Genomic DNA, 24,095 nt, shown 5'->3' with positions numbered 1-24,095 from the left:
ACTAGAGTGTCGTTGAATAAAATAGGAAATTTTAAATGTCCTTTGTCTTGTCTGAGAATTATGTGACCACACACACACAGACATGCACGCGTGTATATATATATAATTCATGTTCTACATGTTGTATAAATTTTTAACAACAGCCCAAACAAGAAAAACCTTAAATACATATTCAATGGCACAATATGTAGCTAAAACATGACATACTTGTATAATTGAATAGTATATAATTAAATTAAATTATAAATACATGTAATATTAATTTTAATAACTGTTGCATAGAAAAAGTCAGATACAATAGGATATACAGTCTAAGCTATCATTAACATAAATCTCACAAAACAAAATATTCTTTAGGAATGCATGTCTAGATAACAAAATAGTAAAAGTTATTTAAATACCATAAAAATCAAAATAATAGAACCATTGGGGGTAAATTTAGCAATGAAAAACAAAGTCCAATAGTACCAGTGAGTTCTTACTTGATTAGGATTGCATGGGTAAATGGTCTATAACAATTTATTACACTGCATGTTTAAATTTTATTTAATAATTATCTTTTAATATTTCATTAAAAATAAATGTTATGCTACAGTGGATAATGAGGAAGAGTATATCATTATAGCCATATGACTCATAAACAGATGCAGAATACTAATAGGGTAGTACATTTTAATGATGATGCATACAGATTCTTGCCAGACTTGATATCAGCTAATGCCATTTGCTCCTTAATTATGCATTTATCTAATAAATAAATCTTAATGGCTCACTAATTATACCAGCATATTTGTATGAAACAGCAGATATACTAAACATAGAAAGGAACAGCACTTAAGTAAAATATTATTATTTTTGCCAATGTGATATTAAATCAAATTTAACAAAGTAAATAAAAATATACATGTTATTTTAGCATCCTCACTGTATAGAAAACCAGAAAAATGACTAGCAAATATATTTTAAATCTTACATATGATATTTATAAGCAACAAACCACCAGATTTCCAATTCAAATTAAGGGGAATGCTTCTTTTAGATTTAAAGCAATAAGGTTATATTCAAGAACATTCCTTCAAGAATGAGATCCTGCCAAAACAACAACAAAACTATTCCAAAGAAATTCATCAATTACCTTTCTTAATTCTGAATTCACTGGTAAATCATAAAAATTTTCAGAACTTCTTAGAATGAAAAAAATACAAAAACTCCAAAGTAATGTTATATAATGTTAACAACTGCAAATTAAACTTGAGTCTTAGAAAAGAGTGTATATATAAGGAGTCCTAACATGATTGGGAAGAAAGGGACTGTTGCCCCCCACAAAACCATGTTACGCAATGTCTTATTATGTCACTTTTGTTGAGAGAAACTTTTATGTACCAGAAGACAGAGACTAAGCAACCTTAGCTATTAATGTACTCTCTATCTCAAACAACACAAAACAGGGTACAAATAAGGCACTAAATTATGACCTTGTGTTTCCCAAGAAGCCAGAGAGTCTAGTACTCTTGGGAGTGTGAGTTGCTGAATGAAGGTGATAAACACAGAAGCGCTTGTTTGCCTATGGAAATTTTTTTCAAGCATGGCATTAGCCTAAATGTGGAGGACTCAAACTCTTTTGTCACTAGGAGAGCATCTGGAGAGCTGTGGAAATGTCCAGGAAAATGGCTAACCTCAGCTGAATCGTGCTTCCTGACAGCATCCCAAAATGACCTGCTCACCTAACCTTTGGTACCAAAGGTTGCCTCCTCATCTCCATTAGACACTGAAGTACCTGTAGAGAACTCTTTATACAGTCCTCAAAATCATTATATTTTTTTCTCCCTAGCTGTCAAAGGTGGTCTTTTTATAAAGAAATACAGAAATCCCTAAAGTATATTCCAAAATAAAACAGTCCCAATTTAAGAGCCATATTTGTACCTACTGGAAAGGAAGGGGGAAATACAAGGTATCAATGAGCAGCCAGAGGTTTTCCTAAGACTCCTCGTACAAGCAGAAGCTACTCACATCTTTATTATTGCTCAAAACCCTGTGACACGCTAAAAACAGATATGTGCTGCAGTAAACAAATTTCTCATACCCAACTGAGGAACTGAAATATCTACTCAGTGCTAAGTTTTCCTATGCCCAGTTAAAAACACATAACACATCTGTCCATCATGTGCAATGAAATACATTATCACATAAGCTCTCTTTACAAGAATGTGCAAACGTCGTCTATATAACCGCGCTGCTGACTTGGTCAGTATATATATACCAGAAGGTATGTGCTTCCACCGAGCATGGACAGCAATGCAGCTACCATATTTTCCAAATTTAGAGCAAGACTGTCTCAAATGTGGTCCCACTGAGGAGGCCATCATGAAGGACTATTCTAAAGTTAACACAATAGTAACTGAGTGAGGAAAAAAGTACCTCCCTCTAAATATTTCAACAACTAGAGGGTAAGAGAGGCTAACCATCTCAGTAAAACCTCCAACTACTATGGGCAGGAAATGTTTAAATAGTAACCCAAAAATGCTTCATAAGATGCTGAATCTACTAGCACTTACTGTTGCAGGGGGTGGCCGCTTGTTTGTCCCAGCCACCCGGCCCAGAAATAATCACACAGAAACTAGATTCATTAAATCACTGTTTGGCCCATTAGCTCTAGCTTCTTATTAACTAACTCTTACATTAATTTAATCCATTTCTATTAATATGTGTATCGCCATGTAGCAGTGGCTTACCAGCAAAGATTCTAACCAGTGTCTGTCTCAGGCAGCTGATCCATGGCATCTCTCTGACTGTGCTTTCTTCCTCTCAGAATTCAATTCTGTCTTCCCCACCTACCTAAGTTCTGCTCTATCAACAGGCCAGGGCAGTTTCTTTATTCATTAACCAATGAGAGCAGCACATAGACAGAAGGACCTCCCACACCAGCTTAAGACCAAGACAGCAGTGTGATGTATAATTTTTGCCTCTTTGACCTTTGAAATGGCAGATACTGTTTGTATTACTCTGAACTACTTATCAATTCTGCCAGTTCTGTGGGACCCAGAAATAAAACCTGAACCTCAGTCGCCACATCCTGCACAAGTCGGGTTTCTAACCCAACAAACTCAACACCAGTCCATGTTTCAGTGGCAGACTGAGGACTACCAGGATATCTGGCAAAATGAACCACAAGAACTGCATGCAAGCTCCTAGAATTTTCCAGTAAATGCACTTTTTTTTAAAATCCCATTTTGTTCTTATTTTGACAAAAATAACTGTGTGTTCTCATGGGGTCCTTCTGTCTACCATCCCATTTGGGCAGGCTCCAGGAGAGCAGAGAAAAGGTGACCCATCACAACAGGTGTTAACTTTGCAGAAGTAAACAGTCCTTTACTGAGAATTCATGTAAGACAAAGTTACTCTCTCCCCTGCTATGCTCAGTGTTTGATACTTTCCGTCACAGGGGTCTCAGACTTCCATGGTTAGGCTTAGTTATAGCTTTTTTGTTTTCTTTTGTTTTTTCCTTTGTGATTTCTTCCTAATACTTTTACTTCTAGTACATAAGAAAGGCACTGATTTCTGCACAGTTAATTTCAAATCGTTCTACTTTACTGATAGTGTTTATCACTTCTTATTTTTCTGTAGATCTTTCAAGATCACTTAAGTATAGGATCATTTTATCTGCAAGACCAACCATATTCATGAGAATTAATATTGCAAACTGCCTCTATTGCCAAAGTAATCTCCAGATCCAGATAACCACCACAAAAATCCCAATGACCTTCTTCACAGAAAAATCCGCACAAAGCTGCAAGCAAACCATCATAAAATCCAGATGTACCACTCCTGGGAATATATCCAAAAAAATCTAAGTCAGCAAGCTACAGCAAAACCGGTTCACCCATTTTCACTGTCATATTCACAATACCCAAGTCATGGAACCAGCCTTGGCATATGTTAACAGGAAAGAAATGTGGTATGAACACACATCTAGAATTTTAATCAACCATTGAAGGAAGAAAGAAATTATACCATTTGCAGGAAAGTGGATGCAAGTAGAGATAGAGCTAAGCAAAATAAGCTATACTCAAAATAATGTTGTCTCTTAAATGTGGATCCCAGTGTGTGTGTGTGTGTGTATATTCTCTCTCTCTCTCTCTCTCTCTCTCTCTCTCTCTCTCTCTCTCTCTCTCTCTCTGTGTGTGTGTGTGTGTGTGTGTGTGTGTGTGTGTGTTTTCTGTAAAAGAATAAATGAGACAATGAGACAATCTGGGAATAGGAAGAGACTAGAAGTGGGAAGGGGGAAAAGATGAGGATATAGTGATGAATATGGTCAAAGCACATGGTACACTTAAATCAAAACAGCTTCATAAAACTCATCAATAAGCCGGGCAGTGGTGGCACAGTCCTTTATTCCCAGCACTCAGGAGGCAGAGAAAGGCAGATTTCTGTGAGTTCGAGGCCAACCTGATCTACAGAGATAGTTCCAGGACAGCTAGGTAGGGCTGTTACACAGAGAAACCCTGTCTCAAAAAACAAAAACAAACAAACGAACAAAAAAAAAAAACTCCTCCCCCCCAAAAAAGACCTTCATCACTAAATATGATAAATATACCAAGAAAAATGTGGATTACTCTCAGGGAGCCCTCTATTTACCTTCCCACTTATCGTCACTTTTTATTTTTCATTTGCTCTGCTGTATGAGAATTTCATGTGGGTACATGATATAGACCCGTTACTTGCTCCCCAATATCCCCCTTACCTCCCTCTTTCCTGTCAAGCCTCCTATCCCTACAAGCCCCTTTCCTAGATTCATAGGTTTTGTTTTGTGATTTATTTAGTTTAATCAGGTCCCTCTGTGTGCCCATAGGTTTGGAAACTATCCACTGAATCCTAGTGGAGTTACCATCTTAATACATCTCGTAATGATTGGATACTAAGGCCCTGACCATCCGTTCCACTCACCAGCCATGGCCCATAAAGCTGCAGAGTTAACACCTAAACGCTCATCTTTCCAACAAAGTGAATTAGTAGATATTATACTTGAAGATTCCCCTCTTAGAAATCTACATGGTGAAAAAAGCAGCAGTTACAGGTACAGCACACAGTAACAACTATAGCCAGACTTAGTTAATGTTTTCTTCTGTGGCAAAAGAAAATTTCACATAAACTAGAGATTATGCTGCACATATAATTCCTATGTTCACACAATTTACTGTGTTCTTTGGGTCAGTTTAACCTTATCCTACAAAAGCACCACTTTCTTTTGATAGCTGAGAGTATTATGCACAAACAATTGAAGATCTGATTACGTTTCTGACTGGCTCTTTCTTGTCCCAGCCTTCTCCAAGAAGAGAGTGGGCAGACAGCAAAGACTACAAATAAGAAGTACTCTGCAAATTTGGAATTAACAACCTTTAAATGGGATAAAGCGCCTGAAAAAGGATCACCAGGAAAGACTTAAAAGAAACAAGTTTGAACTAGCAATAGCAGGGGGTACTTGGGGAGAGGAGAGCCCTTACAGGGAGGAAATGCCACAGCTCTGGGAAGGGCTTAGCGCTCAAAAGCTCTCAGAAGGTGGAGGAATCAGCTGAGAACAATCCGCTGCAGACCAAGTCCGCAAGTCAGGGGTATCAAACCACCTGGAAGCCTGGGGCTGCGGGATGAGCCCCAGGTCTTGGAAGCCAAAAGCAGCTGCAGAGATAAAAATGTCCTGTGCTGGTTAGCTTCATGTCAACTCAAAACCGACTGCAGTTATCTTAGAGGAGGAAGCCCCAACTGTGGAAATGCCTTCTTCCACAGACAGGCCTGAGGGCAAGGCTGTCCTGAATTTTTCTGATTGAAGCTTGATGTGGGAGGGCTCAAGTGACTGAATATCAGTAACACCCCTCGAACTGGTGACCCTGGACTAGTCTGAACAAGCCAAGAATAAGTCAGTAAGAAAGGTCCCTTAATGGCCTCTACTTCAGTCCTGTCTCAAGGACTTTGATGTGGGAGTGTAAGGTAAATCAACCCTCTTCCCAAAGTTGCTTTTGGTCAGGATGTTTTCGTCACAGCTAACTACCACAGCAGCCAGGCAGAGCTTCAAGGAGGAAACTGAAAGGAGTCTCTCTGCAGGTTCAATAGTGCAAGCTGGCTCCTTGTGCTCCCTGAAGGAGGTAGAGACTTGGAGTGATTGAGAGCCTTCCATGGGTCTCATCACTTGTGAGAGCCTTGTGAGTCTTGAAGACAGTCAGTCTTTCCTCTCTCCTGACCAATGTGGCCAGGGCCAACGTTCTGAAGTCCGATGGAGTCAGGAGCCTTCCCTTCTCTTCTTCCTCCACTAGCTCAGGCAACAACTAGCTCTAAAGCCCCAGAACATCCGGATTTATAGGGCTGCCAGAGAGCCAGCTTGGCCTTGATTGGCTGGGCGTAAGAATGCAAATAAGATAAACAAAAGAGCATCAATCCAGGCAGAGCTATGGAAATGGTAGCTGGAGAGGAAGAACCCCCAAGTCAGTCCTCCTCCAACTAAAAGTGGACAGTCAGGTCCACCAGTCTGTCTTAGGCAAGAAAAAGCCTAAGAAAGTCTCGGCCTGTTCTTGGTTGCAATGGTGACCTTGGCAGCCAACTGCTGCCTCTCCCACCCACCAACCAACAGTGCTTTGTTTGGCCTGGGCTTTAGTGCTTCAGCCTCTTTTGTTTGTTTGTTTCTTTCTTTTTTTTTTTTTTCTAAGGCTGCTGCTGTACTCCATTCTACCAGAAGAGGACTCGGTGGCTCCTTTGCCCCTGAATTTTGGGCCTCAGAAAGTTTGAGTCAGAAAGCTCCTGGGGACTGGGGGTGACAGCACTTCCTACTCCCAACAGAATTGTTTTAGAAAGTAGTAAGACACAGTAGCCTGTCCTTGGCTGTTGGGCCTTCCTGCCCTTCCAGGGTGGGTTTGACGAACCAGTCCTGGGGCCAGTTCCTCAGAATTGAAACATTCCTCCACGAGGGAGGGGTGGGGCGCTAGAGATTCAGGAAGTAAACCGGACAAATCCGGCGAAAACTGAAACTAACAAGATTCTCTAGTTCCCGACCTCCACCTCCGAGCTTGCAGAAGCTGTCTACACCTGGGGTGAAAAGGGACTGCGGCCTGCCGGAGAGTGCTGCATTGAGCTGCAGAAGATCAGCTTTCCGGAATCCTCACCGGAGCTGAGGTAGGCATTTCAGACGAGCAGCTGCCTTTGAGCCTCCAGACTGCGCGAATCCCGCTCAGGCAGGGCTCCTTGTATTTCCCAAGCTGGACTGTGGTGGGTCTAGATGCCGCGCTGGTGTCAGTAGCAGATGTCAGCAACGCTTTTCTAGAAAAGCTCACAGTCCTGAGAGGTATTCTAGAGTAACTCTCCCATAGGTAGAAATGTAAACGTTCTCCTTATATCACTGAACCAACAAACAGTACGGTAACTACTGTTGGCTGCTAAGGGAAGGAAATGGCTAGGGTCCTTAGAACACCTTCGGATCTCCTAAGAATACTCATCTAGCGCCAAAAACTAACACCACAGGTTTAATACAGCTCACTGGGGCTCAAGCCCCACAAAAACCAGCTTTAGACCAAGGTCTGAAAGTTAGCTATAGAACCCTAAGCAGCTGAGTCTCTTTGAATACTTGTAATGTAGGAAAGTGAAAAATACCAGATAAGACTTCCCAGCCACATGGAGAGGTGAGAACTGTACTAGCCATGCTTGTCTCTGCAAAGTATTTCTATAGTAACCATCATCACAGGATGAGAAAAGTAATACTCTCTCTCTCTCTCTCTCTCTCTCTCTGTGTGTGTGTGTGTGTGTGTGTGTGTGTGTGTGTGTGTAGGATAACGGGAATGGGAACCTCAGGAATGCATGGATTGGACATTACAGTCTCTGGAACCAGCAAGTCCAGATTCAAATTCTGGCAGCACAAATTAGTATTTATCATCTGAAGTAAATAGTTGACTTTTCTGTGCCCTATTTGCATCAATTATTTTTTTAAGGAGCCTGAAAATAACTGCCTTAGAGAATTGTCCCAAAATGAATTAACTTCAATTAGAATCAGTGTACATGTTTAGGGACTTCATGGCTTTGTGTAAGCATGATAGTATCAGAGACGGAATGGTTTATGCTTTGGGATAGTCTCAAGATACCTCAGTAGAAGATACTTGCAAAACAAAGCAACTATAAAATCATTCAGGTATTAAAGAAGAATCGAGCTGTAGGAAGACTAATACAGCCATACCATACTGTTACTTCGTCCATCAATGAATGATACTTTTATAGCCATGGGAAGGTTTCAAGGGTGATCCGATCAAGAATGTAATAAAAACTATAGTGAGGGAAGGAAAGCAGAGGAAATCTAAGTCCCTAAGAAAGACTGTCTGCCTCATATGTCAAAGGAGCTCACTAACGTAGGAAAAGCTGAAAATTAAAATGACCACACATTACCTAACTTAGTTCTCTTTCTGTTGATGTGGTATACAAACCATTCATCCTCATTCCCTCCACTTCATCCTGTATTACAGTTTTGGATATTAACCCCCCCCCCCCAAGGCTCCCATGTGCTACAGACTAGGTCTCCAGGGTAGTGTTTGGAGGCGGGCTTTTGGGAGTGACTGGCCTGATCAGTGCATATCCTTTCATGGATTCTTACTTGAGTGGGTAACCAGATGGTGGGAACCAGAAGGCAGATGCTAACAGAAGGAAGTAGGACAGGGTGGGTGTGCCTGTGAAGGTCTATGTCACCTGTGACCTCATCTTCTGTGGTCTTCTTAGCTGCCATCAGGTAAACAGCTCTACTGCACCCTACCCTTCCACGGAAGGACGGTGGACACTCAAGGCTGCTCACCGTGATAGTAGGAGTCAAAACAAGTCTCTCCTTTTTGTTTCTCACAAAAAAAACACACATGCTAAAACTTAGCCTCCAACTGTCACATCTTCTTCCCCCTGCCCTGCCTGCTGTCTTCTCTCTTTTTCCACACTCTCTCCTCTTCCCAGCTTGCTCCACACTGCCTTCTCTTAGTCCTTCCCTCTCCTATCTCTCCCATCCCTTCCCTTTCCTTCCCCCTTTCTCTCATTCACGGCTAGAAATAAAAATTAATGTGAAATACTTGAGGTATCTGAATACAATCTGTAAAATTAGAAACTAACCCTTTTACTTGTTTTACAATGTATATTTTAATAAAACGGATTCCTTATTTTAATATAATATATCCCTTAGAAGCTTTTGCATAACCCAAGCCTAGTCTCTGAATAACTCTACTTTTAATTATTAGAAACACTACATGCCTCTTTTAAAACACTACATACCACTAGTGTGAGGAGGCAGGCTCTTGTCTAGGGCAATAGGAGTGATTCTGTGTGGTTTGGCCTTGGGTAGCGTGTCCTCCCCTTGAACACATTCCAAACACGTTCTCAGTTTACCCCTCCCCACAGTCACAAGCCCCTTCTCTCTGCCACATTCTCCTGCTCTTAATTCAGTTCACTGGGGAAAGAAGCACACTTCATTTTTACCAATAATTTAAATCTGTACATTATCATAGCTTCTATAAAGTATGTCTTTACAAACTCTAATCACATATAAATGTGTGTCACATAAATATACATCTGGATATTACCTCTATTGGGGTGTGCATATACATCTTACTTAACCACATTTCATTTTTTTATATGAAAGTTTTCATCCCACAGCACTGGAGAAAACTATGTACCTGTCTATCACTCAAACCCAAAACTGGGACATGATTGATACAAACAGTAGCCATGCATACCAACCACACACACAAGTCTGAAGATCTGTAGAAGAGAGAAGGGGGCAGAGTCCGTTTCCCATGGGGATTCTGCTTGAGCAGTGAGGTGCTAGTGGAAACTCTCAGGAGTCTTTTCACTCCCAAATGCAGATCTGAACTGCTGCAGAAAGGTTCTGCGACCTCCTGCAGCTGCAGTTTAGCTTGGGCTTTTGTAAATATATAGCTTTAAAAGTATATAAATAAAAAGTATAGATTAGAAGCATGCTGAGACTGATAAATTCACGTATTTTGCAAGTGTGAATGTTCAACAGAAAGTGCTCAGAGCAATGCTTCAGCCTGGGTACACAGACACGGGGTTATAAGGAGCTGACCATTGGCAGGTGAAGTGGCACACATCTGTAATGCCCAGCACCTGGCAGTGAAGGCAGGAGGAAGACAGCCTGGGCTACATAGCAAGACTGCTGTATCAGAAAAGAAACACAAAAACAACAACCATTAAAAAAAAGAAAGCCTAGAACTTATCATTGAAACCCTTGTAGAGAGAACTGACAGAGGACTAAAGAGAAACCTTTACAAAAATCAAAGGTAGATGGAGAAGAAAAAGTTCAGCGAAGAAAAAAAAATCCACAAATAAAAACCACACACACACACACACGACTCTCCAATAAAGCAGAGTGCTTGGTGGAGACTTAAATATTTCCTAAGTCAGTGAAAGAAATAAATTTCATTAAGTTGGCAGAATACAGGCAGTCACAAAGGATAAGAATCCCCAAGGTAAGACAGTAAATAGAAATGTAGATTGAAAACAGGCCAGTTCTTTGGCATCACCAATACCAGTTCTAAATTTGTTATAAAGCAGTAATCACATCTGTTCACGAATTTATCTGTGGTTTTAATTCAAAATTTTATAAATCTTAATTTTATAAATAAGGAAGAATCTACCTATATAAGAAAACACTCACAGGATTAATCAATTAGCAACAGATGATCATTTAAACTAAATAAAGAACAGAAAGTACTGGGGTGTGTATGTAAGTACGAATGTGTGCACGCACATAAATTTTTAAAAGGGGGAATTTGTAGTGAAGATTATATTCTAATTTCTGATACTAAAAATATTTTTCATAAGTTAATTTGAACTATTTCTCATTCCTAATGTAATGAAATTTAACTTTAGCAACTGGGTTACCAGGAATCCATAATTAGGTAATTTGCTCTGATAGAATATTAACATTCAACTATGTTTATTACGTTAAAGTAACCAATTTCTAGCCTAAATTTATTTCTAAAATTAGTTTCTTTTTCTCCTAAAGTCATATAGAAGTTGGTCCTTAAGAAAAAGGAGCCGAATTTCAGTTCTACCCAGAAAGTGCTGCGCTTCCTGCTTGACCCCCGCCCGCACTGGCGCGAGTGCTCTGCCGCGCCAAGAACGTCATGTTGTTGCTGGGGGAAGACAAAACTGGCAGAAAGTTCCAGGCGATCTGATCGTTTTAATGGCCTAGACAGGAGGTGGCAGCCCAAAAGCCCTGGTTTCGTGGAACAGATGAAGTCTCAGGTTACAGTGTGAACCAGCCAGAAAAGCCGCCGCCAGCCCGAGGAACGCAGGCAGAAGGGGAACGCGCTGCGGGTCGTCTGCCGGTGGCGGGGACTGTCGGGAACGTGAAAAGGATGAGCTCCCTCGGTTGCGGCCCTAAGGACGACGGTGAGGAGAAGGATGAGGACGTGGGTGAACACGGCGATACCGACCCAAAGCCCAAGGGCAAGAGGGATTTGGAGCCGCACGCGAAAAGGGAGCCGGATGAAAGGGCCGTCCGCATCCCCATCCCGGAAGTGCTCCAGCAGCGGCTGGCGGACGACTGTTACTACATCAACCGCAGACGGCGGTTGGTGAGGCTGCCCTGCCAGACCAATGTGGGGGCCATCCTGGAGTGCTACGTGCGCCACTTCTCGGCGAGCGCGCTGGCCTCGGGGGACCGCCGGCCGCAGCCCCCGCGCGCCGCGCCCGAGAGGAGCGTGGGCCTCTGCAGGGAGATGGCGGACGGGCTGCGCATCACCTTCGACCACGCGCTCCCCCTCGTGCTGCTCTACCCTCAGGAACAGGCACAGTATGAAATGGTGACTTCCTCCACCTTTTTCTTTCCGACTGAGGAAAAAGCCACCGAGACAGGCAGGAGCCAGGAGGCGCCCTGGCCGGGCCCATACACCCCGCAGCCCTCCGAGAGCCAGCCCGTGGCCGGGCCCCCCGCCCCCAAGAGGCGCCGAGCGGAGGCGGAAGTGCCGCGGGCTCCCAGGCGGTCCATGCGACACCTCTCCCACTGCCACTGGCAGCCAGAGGACCGGGCCTCACCCCAGGCCAAGCGCAGTGTGCCCAAGCTGTTCCCGCACTTGCAAAAGACACCTGTGCACGGCACATCACCGTCCCCCATTTCTCTGACTCCAGGAAAGGAAGGGAGTGCTATGTTTGCTGGCTTTGAAGGGACAGCTGAGGAACTAAATGAGGTCCTCTCCTGGAAGCTTGTGCCTGACAATTACCCCCCAGGACACCAGCCACCTCCCCCCTCATACATTTATGGCGCACAGCATTTGCTGCGACTGTTTGTAAAACTTCCCGAGATTCTTGGAAAGATGTCCTTCTCTGAGAAGAACCTGAAAGCATTACTGAAGCACTTGGATCTCTTTCTGAGATTTTTAGCAGAATACCAGGCTGACTTCTTCCTGGAGTCGGCATATGTCTCCGCCTGTGAGGCCCACTATAGCAGCAAGAACCCCAGGACAATCTGTTAAAGTTTTGATGGCTCCTAAGCACAGGGGCTACACCTGGCTTGGTGTTTTTCTTACCAGGTGGGCCCACCCTGGGGAAGGAGGGGCTCTGAGAGAGGGCAGGATTCGGGATTTGAGTTGTTCACATACTGAAGGATTTTTTGTTAAGAATAACTTCCTGGGCTATTGTGGTTGTCATGCCCGTAGGGAAGTAAAGTTGCTTATTTTAAAAAAATACATGCTATTGCACAGACTGTGTGTGATAGCAAGAAGCAGCCACTGCTGTGTTCAGGGGGAACATTCATGGAAGTATACATAGGTTAGGCTGTTCTGGTAGACATCACAGTGGGCCGTTGGCAAGAACCACACTGTTTAGATATTTCTTAGCATTAAAATATTTTTGAAGACGTTTAATGTGATGAGACTAGAGAACTCTGTTCAGCACACTTGAGTTCATATTTGGACATAGCTTCATCTCAAAATATTTTAGGGGAGAATGAACATTGACAGCAAAAGAATCTGCAACTCTAGAGTTTGTAACTGCTCCCTTTCTGTGAAACATTATTCTTGGTGATCTAAATAAAGCATTTTTGTCTTGTTTGAAAAAAAAAAACCTCATAAGCCTTACTATTCTCATACAAAATTTACTATTGGTGGGTAATTGTAAAATAAAGAGAAAACCAGTAGTTCATAAGCTGTTGCGTGAAGTAGGTGACTTAGTTTTGAAAACTGAGAATGATTTGATATTAGATATTAGTCTCAAAGCAAAAGAAACAGTAAGTTTTTGAGAATTACACTGACATTTGAAACTATATTAAGTTTAAATATATATTTAAGAATTACTGTGTACGATGTAAATTTTGAAGTAATGTAATAGAGTATATGGGCAGTGGAAGAGTGGAGAGAAGGTAAGCTCCACATACGCAGCTATGGGAGAGCCATTGTACACACTGTGTGGAGACATGCCTGCATGGCTGCTTCGGCGTATCTTAGAGTTTCTATCTCTGTGGAGAGACGCTGTGACCACAGCAACACTTACAAAGGAAAACATTTGATTGGGGCTGGCTCAGTTTCAGAGGATTAGTCCATTATCATTATGGCAGAAAGCATAGTGGATATGAATATAGGCAGACGTGGTGGAGAAAGAGCTGAGAGTTCTACATCCAGATCAACAGGCAGGAGAAAGTGCCTATGACATACTTTCTCCAACAAGGCCACACCTCCTAATAGTGCCACTCTCCATGGGACTTTGGCGGTCATTTTGACTCAAACCACCACAGTATCAAAACCCTTGTATTTTTTCAACCATGCTCAGTAAGTAAGCTCAATAAACTCAGAAAAAAAAGATGTAAATTTTCAAAAGCATCTTACATATTTACTAAAACAATTTGTAACCTGATATAATGAAAAGAGTTAATACTGAGCAATGCTATATTTTTTTTCTTTTTCAGGACAGGGTTTCTCTGTGTAGCCCTGGCTGTTCTGGAACTCACTCTGCAGACCATACTGGCCTCAAACTCACAGAGATCCACCTGCCTCTGCCTCCCAAGTACTTGTATTAAAGACATGTACCACCACTGCCAGGCAGATATTATAATTTTTTGGCCATGAAATAAACAGTTTTTATGTTGAAATAAAACATCCTAAGAAAAATATATTTCTCTAAATACTTCAGATGGCTAAGAAAACTAAACTGCTAAAACCTTCGGAAAGATTAAAGTGTTCAGGTGATTCTTTTAATTTGCCAATAGATTTTGCAAATAAATGTTTTAAAAAAATGACTGGCAACAGTGCAGACAAGAAAAGATCAGAATCACTCAATGTGTAGGAGCAACCTCAAGGCAAAGGTCACAGGAAAGAGGCTCAGAATCTGTTGTGTGTAACTGAGCCAGCTTTACCCTCCAGGATGGCCATGCTGTGTGTGTCGGGAAAAGAGAAGAGGGTGCTTAAAGGCATTAGACACTGGCACAGAGCCTGTAAGGAGCACTGTGCTTCGGGGAGATAAGGCATCTGCTTTCTTCAGAGTCTTAAAACTCAGCAACTAAGAAATGACTGATGTAGCCAGGAAAGGCGGGTGCAGACTATAGGATGCTCTCCAAAGGTGTCGAGCTCTGTTTTCAATGTGGGAACAGGGAAGGGAGGCTTAATATCGATGTTTCTTTTCCCAAATAATGACCTCATTATCTTACTATATGAAACCCTTGGTAGGCAGTAGGGTTGGAGAGAGTAATTATCACATCATCTTTCCTCTTCGGTGATTACTCTCACGTGGCACAGAACACAGCTCTTAGGAGTTCAGTGACCAGGAGCACAGTAAACAAAGTGGAGAAGGGTAATTTTTTTTATTATTATCTCGTGTATGGATCTTTTGCGAGTATAAGTCGCCTTACTATGTGCATGCCTGTTGCCATGGGGGCCAGAAGACAGCACTGGATTCCCAGGACCTGGAGGGACAGATGATTGTGATCTGGAATCTATCATGCTGGCACTGGGTATTGAACCTAGGTCCTCTGGAAGAGCGGCACATGCTCTTTACCCATTAACTCTATCTCTCTAGCCCCCAAAATACAAATATCCACTCAGGAGACAGAGGCAGGTGGATCTCTGTGAGTGTGAGGCCAGTCTGGTCTATATAGAAAAAAAAAAAAAAAGCAAGTAAGGCTGGATGGAAGGGGGGAAAGAAAGAAAAGGCAGATGTTATGCTTATATATAAAAGGCCCTCTACTGAGAGACTCAGATCAGCTGCTTCACTCTTGGTAAAGCGGATGGTGTCTGATTCATGGAGCAGGTTCAGAGTTAGGCAAATCAGCTACCGTCTAACAGGCCCATGGGAGGACAGAGGCTCATGGCAGGTGCTATGGTTTGGGTGCAGTTTGAATGCACAACCCAAGGATTCATTTCATAGCGCTTGATAAGTGGTGGAACTTTTAACAGGTAGGGTCTAGAGCAAGGTCAGGAGGTCAAGGGGATGTCACCTTCAAATTTGAGTTCCCAGGGGCCCATTTCACTTTCCAATTAGGTCCTATTAGTTTTATTACAAGACCCTAATTGTAATAAAAAGTGCACGACTGATTCAGAACCCCTACCCCAGCTTCCTATCCTGCCAAATAAGCTCTGCCTTCTGGGGCATGGTGGGTACCCTTTCTGTCTCTCCTTCACATTAGAACACAGCTAACGGCTCTGGCTTGGACACCAGAACCATACTGTTCAGACCTTCCAGTCACAAGAATCGCGAAGCAAATAAAATGCTACATAATTACCCTGCCTCGGGGACTTTGTTATAACAACATAAAACAGATGAAGACAGATAGAGACAAGAGAAGTGGAGGCCAGAGGAAGCGTTAATGTCTTCATCATTCACAGTAGAGCCAATCAAGTCTGTCTGAAAATGAAATACAGTACTCAAATCTCTTGAAGGGTTTTACATAATTTTACTTCTTAACCTTACAGGGATCCTGAGGAAGGTACTTACTGAAGTGGAAAAAAGAAAAGTTATTTGAAATTCAGCAATTCCTTCCATCTCACTAGGGTGTCTTTTCCTTCCTGTAGAATTCATTTAGAATTTAAAGTGGCACTCCTGATTCCATCTTCATAACTGAACTTATTTCTGTGTGTGGATGCATCCTACTTGCCTGCACACACATAGAGTGATGCCTAGAATAATTTCCTTCAGTGTTCATAATGACACTGTGAATTAAGAAGAATTTCACTTAATTTATTATATTTAATTTCTCATCTTGCTTAATTTAGTCATAATAAGATAAATTACTGTTTGAAAAACAATGAGAAAATAAAATGACTTTCAGACTGAAGCAACTAAAGAGATGGATGAGTCACTTAACAAAACAGAAACCAAATTTACTTGGTCTGTATTTATGGGGGATAGGAGATCTCAGAGTTAAATTTTTGACATATTAAGTTTTTGATGGCTAAGAAATGTGTGAATTGAGATGTCAAATATGATAAGAACTAAAAACAGTATCGGGGAGTGGTGATTGGAGAGGCTGGCCCAGGACCAAATCCATAGTATTACATTCAGAGACTCTTCTCAGAGAAAGATGCAGAAATTACAGCTAGCAAAAAAAAAAAAAATGTAGTGAGACCCATAGAGCAGCACTGGGCTGAGCTCCAAAAGTCCAGTTGAAGAATGGGAGGAGTGAAAATATGAGCAAAGAGCCAAGGTCACGATACCCACTGAAACAGCTAACCTGAGCTAATTGGAACTCACCAACTTCAGCTGGACAGGGAAGGAACCAGCATAGAACCAAACTAGACCCTCTGAATGTGGGTGACAGTTGTACGGCTGGGGTAGATTGCAGGGCCCCTGGCAGTGGCACCAGGATTTATCCCTACTGCTTGTACTGGCTTGTTGGTAACCTATTCTCTTTGGATGGATACCATGCTCAGCCTGGATATAGTTGGAGGGCCTTAGACCTTCCCAAAGCAATGTGTCTTACCCTCTCTGAGGAGGGGATAGAGTGGTGGGGGAGGTGGAAGAAATGGGAGGAGGGGAAGGAGTAGGAACTATGTAAAATGAAAAAAAGATAGATTGTTTTATTTTTAAAAGATAAAAAAGTATGTAGTGTTACAGAAGCAAAAATGTATGTCTTGTTTTTGTTTTTTTTTTTTGAAATAGAGTCTAAGATAGCTCACACTAGCCTCCAACTCACCATGTAGCCAAAGATAGATAGCCTTAACTCTTGATTCTCCTGCTACCACTTCTCAAATGCTGGGATTACAGGAATGAGTTCACCATGCCCAGCCACAAAGACAATTTTTTATACACAAAGAAAAAGTAACCCACTATTTTCAATGTTACTGAAAGTGACAAGAACAGAATGAGAATCGAATGTAAAAATGGATGCACTGCAATCATTAACATGGGAGTGATCTCGACCTTGAATATATGGGATACATAACTCTGGGAGGATGCAAAGTCAAAGTTAACCTGAAGTTGACCAAAAAGAAAACAGAGGCGAGCAAAGTGGGAAGTAGAGAAGGAGGATGGGTGTAGCAGGGAGGTGGGAGGACAAGGGGAGCTTCTTCTCAGTGTTTAGTGTTGTTCTCAGTGTGAGGTGGCATGTATGGAGACATTTCCCCCCTGCTAAGAATGGTCCAGGATGACATAATAGGCTGGAAGGAGCACAGGGCTAATTAAAGAGCATCTTCTTGAGTAAGAGAGGACTACAGTGCAAGATCTCTTAGGCCATCTTGGCAAATTAGACTCTATAGAGTTCTAAGTAGCATGTGACGCTGCTGAGACGTGAAAAGCCATAAACCACATTTCACTAAGCCTCACGTGAGCCCCACTGAAGTGTTCAAACACAAGTTAGTTCAAATTTGCCATCAATGCTATTCCTAGAGTTCTGAAGCAGAGAAAAGTAAAGGGGCAGATAGGCAACCGAAGTGAGACACACACAGGAGGCTGTGTCCTCCAGCGGAGGGCACGATGAAGGTGAGATCTCAAGCACAGCACTGTGATTGTAAGGAAGAAAGACCCTGTTAGAATTCCAGAACCCAAAGAAACACAAGCTTCATACCCAATGCAATGCAAGGATCTACCGCCAAGCAGCCTGAATGGACAATAAATAGCAGACAGAAATGACTTCAGATACTTCCCTCCAAATTACTACTGAATGAGACAATGAGAAAACTTCAAATACAGTGGAAATACACATTATTATGATGCTTAACATTCATTGTCAACTTGACAGGCTCTAGAATCCCTCAAAAGATAAGCCTCGAAGAATGGCTGGGAAGAGGTTTTCCTGGTTGGGTTCGCTGAGGTGAGAAACTCATTCTCTATGTGGGCAGCACCCTCCCATAGCCTGGAGACCTTGGACAAAGCAGAAAGCTGCCTGAGCACCAGCGTTCACCTATCTCTATCTCTACTCCCTAACTGAAAATGCACTATGAACATTTGCCTCAAGCACTGCCATAACGCCTTTCCCAGCGGGATGGAATGTGCCCTGAATCTGTAAGTCAAAAAAAAAAAAAAAAAAAAAAAAAAAAATCCTTTCTTCCTTAAGCTGCTTTTGTCTATTACACCCAAGGAGAAAAATAATGACTACAATTATTAGAAAACAAAACAAAAACAAAACAAGGGCTGGAGAAATGGCTCAGTGGTTAAAGAGCACTGACTGCTCTTCCAGGGAACCTGGGTTTAAATCCCAGCACCCACACTGCAGGTAACAATTGTCTATAACTCCAAGATCTGACACCCACACACAGACATACATGCAGACAAAACACCAATGCACATAATAAAAATTAAAATTACAAAAAAAAACTTGTCAAAAGAGCTGGAAAATGGTACAATGGTTAAGAGCCCTGACTGCCCTTTCTGAAGACTCACACCAGGGTACTCACAGTCATCTGAAGTCCAGTGACAAGGGCTTTGACACACTCATTCAGCATCCATAAACAACTGCACACATATATATGTATACACAAATCCATGCAGGTGTGCACACAGGCACACACCAAATAATTTTTAATGTTTCCAAAAGCAAAACACTAATTTTAAAAAAAGGTCCAAAAAAAGCCCAAAATTAACATGCAAACTTTTCTACATAAAGCACTTTGCTCTGCAGTGTATAGAAAACTGCAGACCTGGCAATGTTTGTTTCCTAGCAAAAACAGAATAGAGCTAATTAATACTGAAACACACAAAGTACTACTTGTTCATCCGGTTACTGTCAATGTTTTTGAAGTGCCAGGCACTTAAATGTGAGCATCCTCCATTTCCCAACTGTGTGAATGCAGCTCCACCTCCTACAAGTACACCATCCCGGGTCTCAGAACACAAACTGTGAGAATGTACCACTCTACCAGCAGTGGGCTGACAGTACACCAAGACAGATAATTTTCTTTCTATAAGACAGATAATTCCATTGTACACTGTAAGAAAGGACCCAAAAATACTTATTAAAGCTTTCATCTTTATATAATTTTATATGACTTAATAAAATTCTAGTCGCTTTCCTTTAAGAACAGTTGGAGAAAATATCACAAAAGAAATGTAAGGTGACAGGAGAAGACGTGAGAAAAGGGAGGGGGCGTGGTTAGCAGCTAAAGTCGCTGGCCACCAAGCCTGATTATCTGAGTTCCGTTCCCCAAAATCCATATAAAAACAAAGGAGAACCAACCTACAAATGCTGTCTCCTGACCTCTACATACATGTCATAGTGTGTATGTGCACAGGCTAAATACGTAAATGAATATACAAGGGGGGAATATTTATTTAGTATATAACAAGAAACAAAAATCTATTTTTAATTACTCAAAAGTCAAAAGAGAACTCTACTGAATAATTTAATCTACCATCCCCTTTTGCTTCATGTTATAAATTGAAAGTTAAAATTCCATGTGAAAACATGTTTTGAGATAAAGGACAAATATCCAAAAACATGTAATAACTGCAGTGTTTTATATCTTCTTTTAACTAAGATGTCAAAAGGTAAAGTTTAACTATTAATGAACAGCAAAAAGACATCAAAGTGTAGAGCTATACTCTACCAGCAAAGAGGCCTGCTTTTAGAGTGGTACATTATCGCTGGCCTCCCTTACGCCTGAGAAAGTTGCTTTGATAATAAAAAGGAAAGAAATCATGAGCCTATGAGCACAGAAATTCTCCTTAATGCAGCTGATTTCAGAGCAGTCATCTGTAGGTGGGAAAGCAAGCTACACATCTCCATGCGAGCACAATACGGAGAATTCCGAAGCCTCCGTATCCCTGCCAAGCCTGCATTCTTCTCCATTTCAACAAACTAACTAAATGTCAAGGAATATGAACCCAACCAGTCTTAAATCCCAAGGAAAGAAGAGCTGACGATTAGTGATCAATTCCAAGAAGCAAAATCTGGACCTCGAGACCAAACACCCATGTCTAGTCCTGTTTCAAGGCTTTATTATGAAAGGGTCTAAGGCCGCCCAGAGAATCTCTATGAGACTCCTGAAAAAAGTCAGTGAAAGTAGTCCTTAATGTGTCTCTACACACTGAGCAAAGATGGCAGCCGCTAACCATGCAAAACCTAAATTCAGACAAAGGCTATAGTATCAAAACCTAAGTGCTATAATTTGCTTTTACTATAATGTAATAGAACTACATCTTTCAATAATATTTTTAAGTTAGCTCATTTAAGCACTATTGAAGTTTATAGAATCAGGCCGTGGAGACAGCTCAGTGGATGAGTGCTTGCTGTACAAACATGAGGCCTTGAGCCTGGTCCCAAGGATTCACATAAAAGTCAGACACTCGCCTGTAACCACAGTGCAGATAGGCAAAGCCACGCAGATTCCCCCAAGCTCACTGGCCAACCAGTCTAACTCAGTCTGTGAGCTCGAGGTTCACTGACAGGTCCTGTCTCAAATGAGAAAGCCACCAAGGAAGACATCTGACACCAAACTCTGGCCTCCACATGTGCACATATACCATCTCACGCACACGTATAGATACATACTATATAGTCACACAAAATATATATTGAACAAATGCTTAATCTCTGCAGCTTGTAAAATATGCTTAAAGTTTAATAGCTTACCTTAGACCAAAGATGTGTGATTGTTCATAATTCAATAAAGAGCGAATCTTAGCTTCAGAGTTCAAAATGATAAGCCTATCGATTATATCCTAAAAATAACAAAGAAACACTGAGACTCTACATAACAGAATCTAGTCAAATAAATTAAAGCAATAAATATTCATTTAGATTCATGGTTCTAAAATTTGGGTTCACACTGGAACTACTGGAAGTCATGAGATGCTGGGGTCAAAGATGCGCAGACCCATCCTAGAGTTTGTGAACTTCCTGGTCTAGGTGAGAGCTGAGCATGATGATTTGGAAGTTTCTAGACTGAGGTCAATGTTCACTCCAAGTGGAGAACCATGATATGCACCTAACTGTCAAAGCAGCAAGCAGGATGCATGTACAATTAAGATAAAAGAGCCCAAAAGACAAACTACTGTTAAAAGCAAATATAAAATCTTCAAATGTGAAGCAAAAAACAATTAATTTGAATTTTTTGTTTAGTCACTACTTAAGAGTATGTTAATAGCCTCTCTAGTTTGAGTAAATAAGTGGTTTAGAGTCCTGGAAAAATATTATCATCATCTAGGAAACAAAAACAGATGATGGACTAATAGATGATTGATAGGTAGAAGGGCAGACAGATGGACAGATTGGTCTATTTTAGAGCAATTTCAGCAGGTGAGGTTCTAGCATTAAGATTCTTAGTTCCTTCAGATTTCCTGTTATGCAGTCATCCCTTGAAACCGGAAGCAACAAGCAGCTTCAAGCCCTGACAGCTTCAGTCCACCACACAGTTTTCTCTACATCAATACATCCATCTCCAAAAGCTTTTCTTTAAAGATCTGCTTCTTGCCTGATGCCATGACCCATACTGCCTAAACCCAGGACTCAGGAGGTTAAGGTAAAAGGACTGCCTTAAGACTAGTCTGGGCTACAGTGTAAGACTATGTCTCAATTGAAAAAAAAATGAAGTAATTAAAAACAAAACACAAAACCCTGTTTTTGTGTATATTTTGAGTACAAATCCAAAGACTTTCTTTATAGATAAATTCATCACTGGATTTAAATACAACATATTACTGTGGCTGGCCAATAAAGAAAAAAGGTTTAGGTAAGGAACAAAGTCAAATAAAATTTATTCATTCTATATGAATGATGCCATGGAAACAGTTCCAGCACATGAATAAGAGGTGAGAGAATGAATTTATAAGAGAAAGAAGTAATAAATAATTCAAAATACATTCGAGAAATACTACTATAAGCACACACAGAAAAGATAAATTTATCCTAGCAAGATCTAAGGCTCAACACTTAAGAATGAATATAGGGGGCCAGGGATATAGTGCAATTGGTAGTGTCTGCCTAGCATGCACATGGCCCTGGGTTTGGCTCTCAACACAACAAAAACTCGGCATGCTAGTTCATACCTGTAATCCCTGCACTCAGGAGGTGGAGGCAAGAGGATCAGAAGTTCAAGGGCCTCCTGGGGTATACAGCAAATTCATGGCCAAATTGGACCACAAGGGAACCTAGCTCATACATATGTCTGTATGTATACTATCTCATATATACCATAAATATATATATGTGTGTGTGTGTGTATCACAGATATATATTCACATTCACAAATCTACTGATAACTTGCATGAATGTGTAATAATACCTAAGTTTAAACTATAAAATATTGATGAATGATGGAGAATAAAAAGAGTCTTCTTAAGGCTCTGTCGCTGTAGTCTGCGGTCTTCTAGCTGGGTACTCTGTTCCAATCACCATGCAATGAAATGAACACACAACTCACGTTCATCCGCCCAGCTGCAAAGTCATCTTCTCCACAGCTGGCCCCTCTGTCTCCACCACTTAGCACAGATTTGCACAGCTATCTGAATACAAAGCTAAGCCTACTGATGGCGGGTGACACCTGAGAGATCTGAAGTTTTGGATCTGAATCGAAGAAGTAGATTAGGAAGAACAAAATGATGGGAAGATATGGTATTGCCAACAAGCTGATGGAAGGAGAGACTGAAACAATCCATCAACGATAATGCATTTTCAGAGAAAAAAATGTTATAGTAAATAATTTCTTCTTCAAAGAGGACTACATTGACGTATCCCCACCCAGGGAAGAAAGCAGAGCTCCTAGTAAACCTGGCTTATGGAGAACACCATAACCATGCTGGTTTCTAAGCACCACAACATGTCAGGAAAAGAATCAGCTTCTTAAGCAAGAATAAGCCAGCAAAAAGCTAGTGGAAGGCCTGAAACTAGCAGTCTGCCAAAATACTATTTCAAAGGATACCGCCCATGTTGAGAATTTATTCAGTAAGCTAGCAGTGAGTCTAAAACCAGGACTGGATTAAAAAAAAAAAAGAAGAAGAATTCAGTATAAGTAGTGTTGTAGAATATTATTTTAACTAGAAAAGATGTGTTACATTTGTTTACGCTGCAGAATATTACTTTAAATGTGTAAAAGTGTGTTATATTTGTTTAATTATGTAAGGGTGTGTACTTAATTATGAAAAGATATGTTGCATCGGTTGCACCTTGTCTGCCTAAGGTACCTGATTGGCCTAATAAAGAGTTGAAAGGTCAATAGCAAGGCAAGAGAAAAAATAGGTGGTGCTGCCAGGCAGAGAGAATAAATAGGAGGACAAATGGAGGCTCAAAAGAAGGAGAGAAGGAGAGAAAGGACACGCCTGGGCCAAGAAGTCAGGCAGACACCAGCTAGACAGACATAGAGAAGCAGTGAAAGTAAGATATACAAAAGTAATAAAGGTAATAAGCCATGAGGGGAAAGTAGATAAAGAGAAACAGGTTAATTTCAGTTAAAAGAGCTAAGGCTGAGCATTCACAGTTAATAGTCTCTGTGTCATGATTTGAGAGCTGGTTGGTGGTCCAAAAGAAAAGCCTGGTATAAAGTAGGCACACATCTGTGGGCCCCTCTAGTCAAGTGGTCTAGTGCCCATATTCATGCTATCTTGATGCTTTTAGGAAATAAACAAATACAGGATAAGGAATAGGTCAATAAGGCCCTAAAACTGTGTGTTCCAAGAGTGGATTACTTTGGTTAGCCTGTAATGAAAATGAA

General features: G+C 41.2%; 2 protein-coding genes across 4 annotated transcripts in view; one reads left to right on the top strand and one right to left on the bottom strand.

Annotated features, from left to right (window-relative positions):
* Positions 1-24,095, bottom strand: part of Tbc1d32 (TBC1 domain family member 32) — a 213,303-nt gene that overhangs the window by 93,283 nt on the left and 95,925 nt on the right. For all 3 annotated transcript variants that reach the window (XR_005286571.2, XM_038339834.1, XM_038339835.2), the window contains exon 22: positions 21,020-21,108. Coding sequence is in view for 2 of the 3 variants with exons in the window: in XM_038339834.1 (XP_038195762.1) it covers positions 21,020-21,108 (89 nt within the window). In the remaining variant the exon portion in view is untranslated. The remainder of the gene's footprint in view (positions 1-21,019; positions 21,109-24,095) is intronic.
* Positions 7,007-13,080, top strand: LOC119821030 (male-specific lethal 3 homolog). The gene is made up of 2 exons (XM_038339837.1): positions 7,007-7,158; positions 11,030-13,080. The coding sequence occupies exon 2, from the start codon at positions 11,385-11,387 to the stop codon at positions 12,498-12,500; it is 1,116 nt and encodes a 371-aa protein (XP_038195765.1). The 5' UTR covers positions 7,007-7,158; positions 11,030-11,384; the 3' UTR covers positions 12,501-13,080.

This window comes from Arvicola amphibius, chromosome 8 (assembly GCF_903992535.2).
Source record: "Arvicola amphibius chromosome 8, mArvAmp1.2, whole genome shotgun sequence".
Taxonomy (NCBI): domain Eukaryota; kingdom Metazoa; phylum Chordata; class Mammalia; order Rodentia; family Cricetidae; genus Arvicola; species Arvicola amphibius.
This window is presented reverse-complemented; position numbering and strand designations above follow the sequence as displayed.

Excerpts from the sequence above, each read along its gene's own strand:
- LOC119821030 (XM_038339837.1), top strand. The coding sequence starts at position 11,385 with ATGAGCTCCCTCGGTTGCGGCCCTAAGGACGACGGTGAGGAGAAGGAT.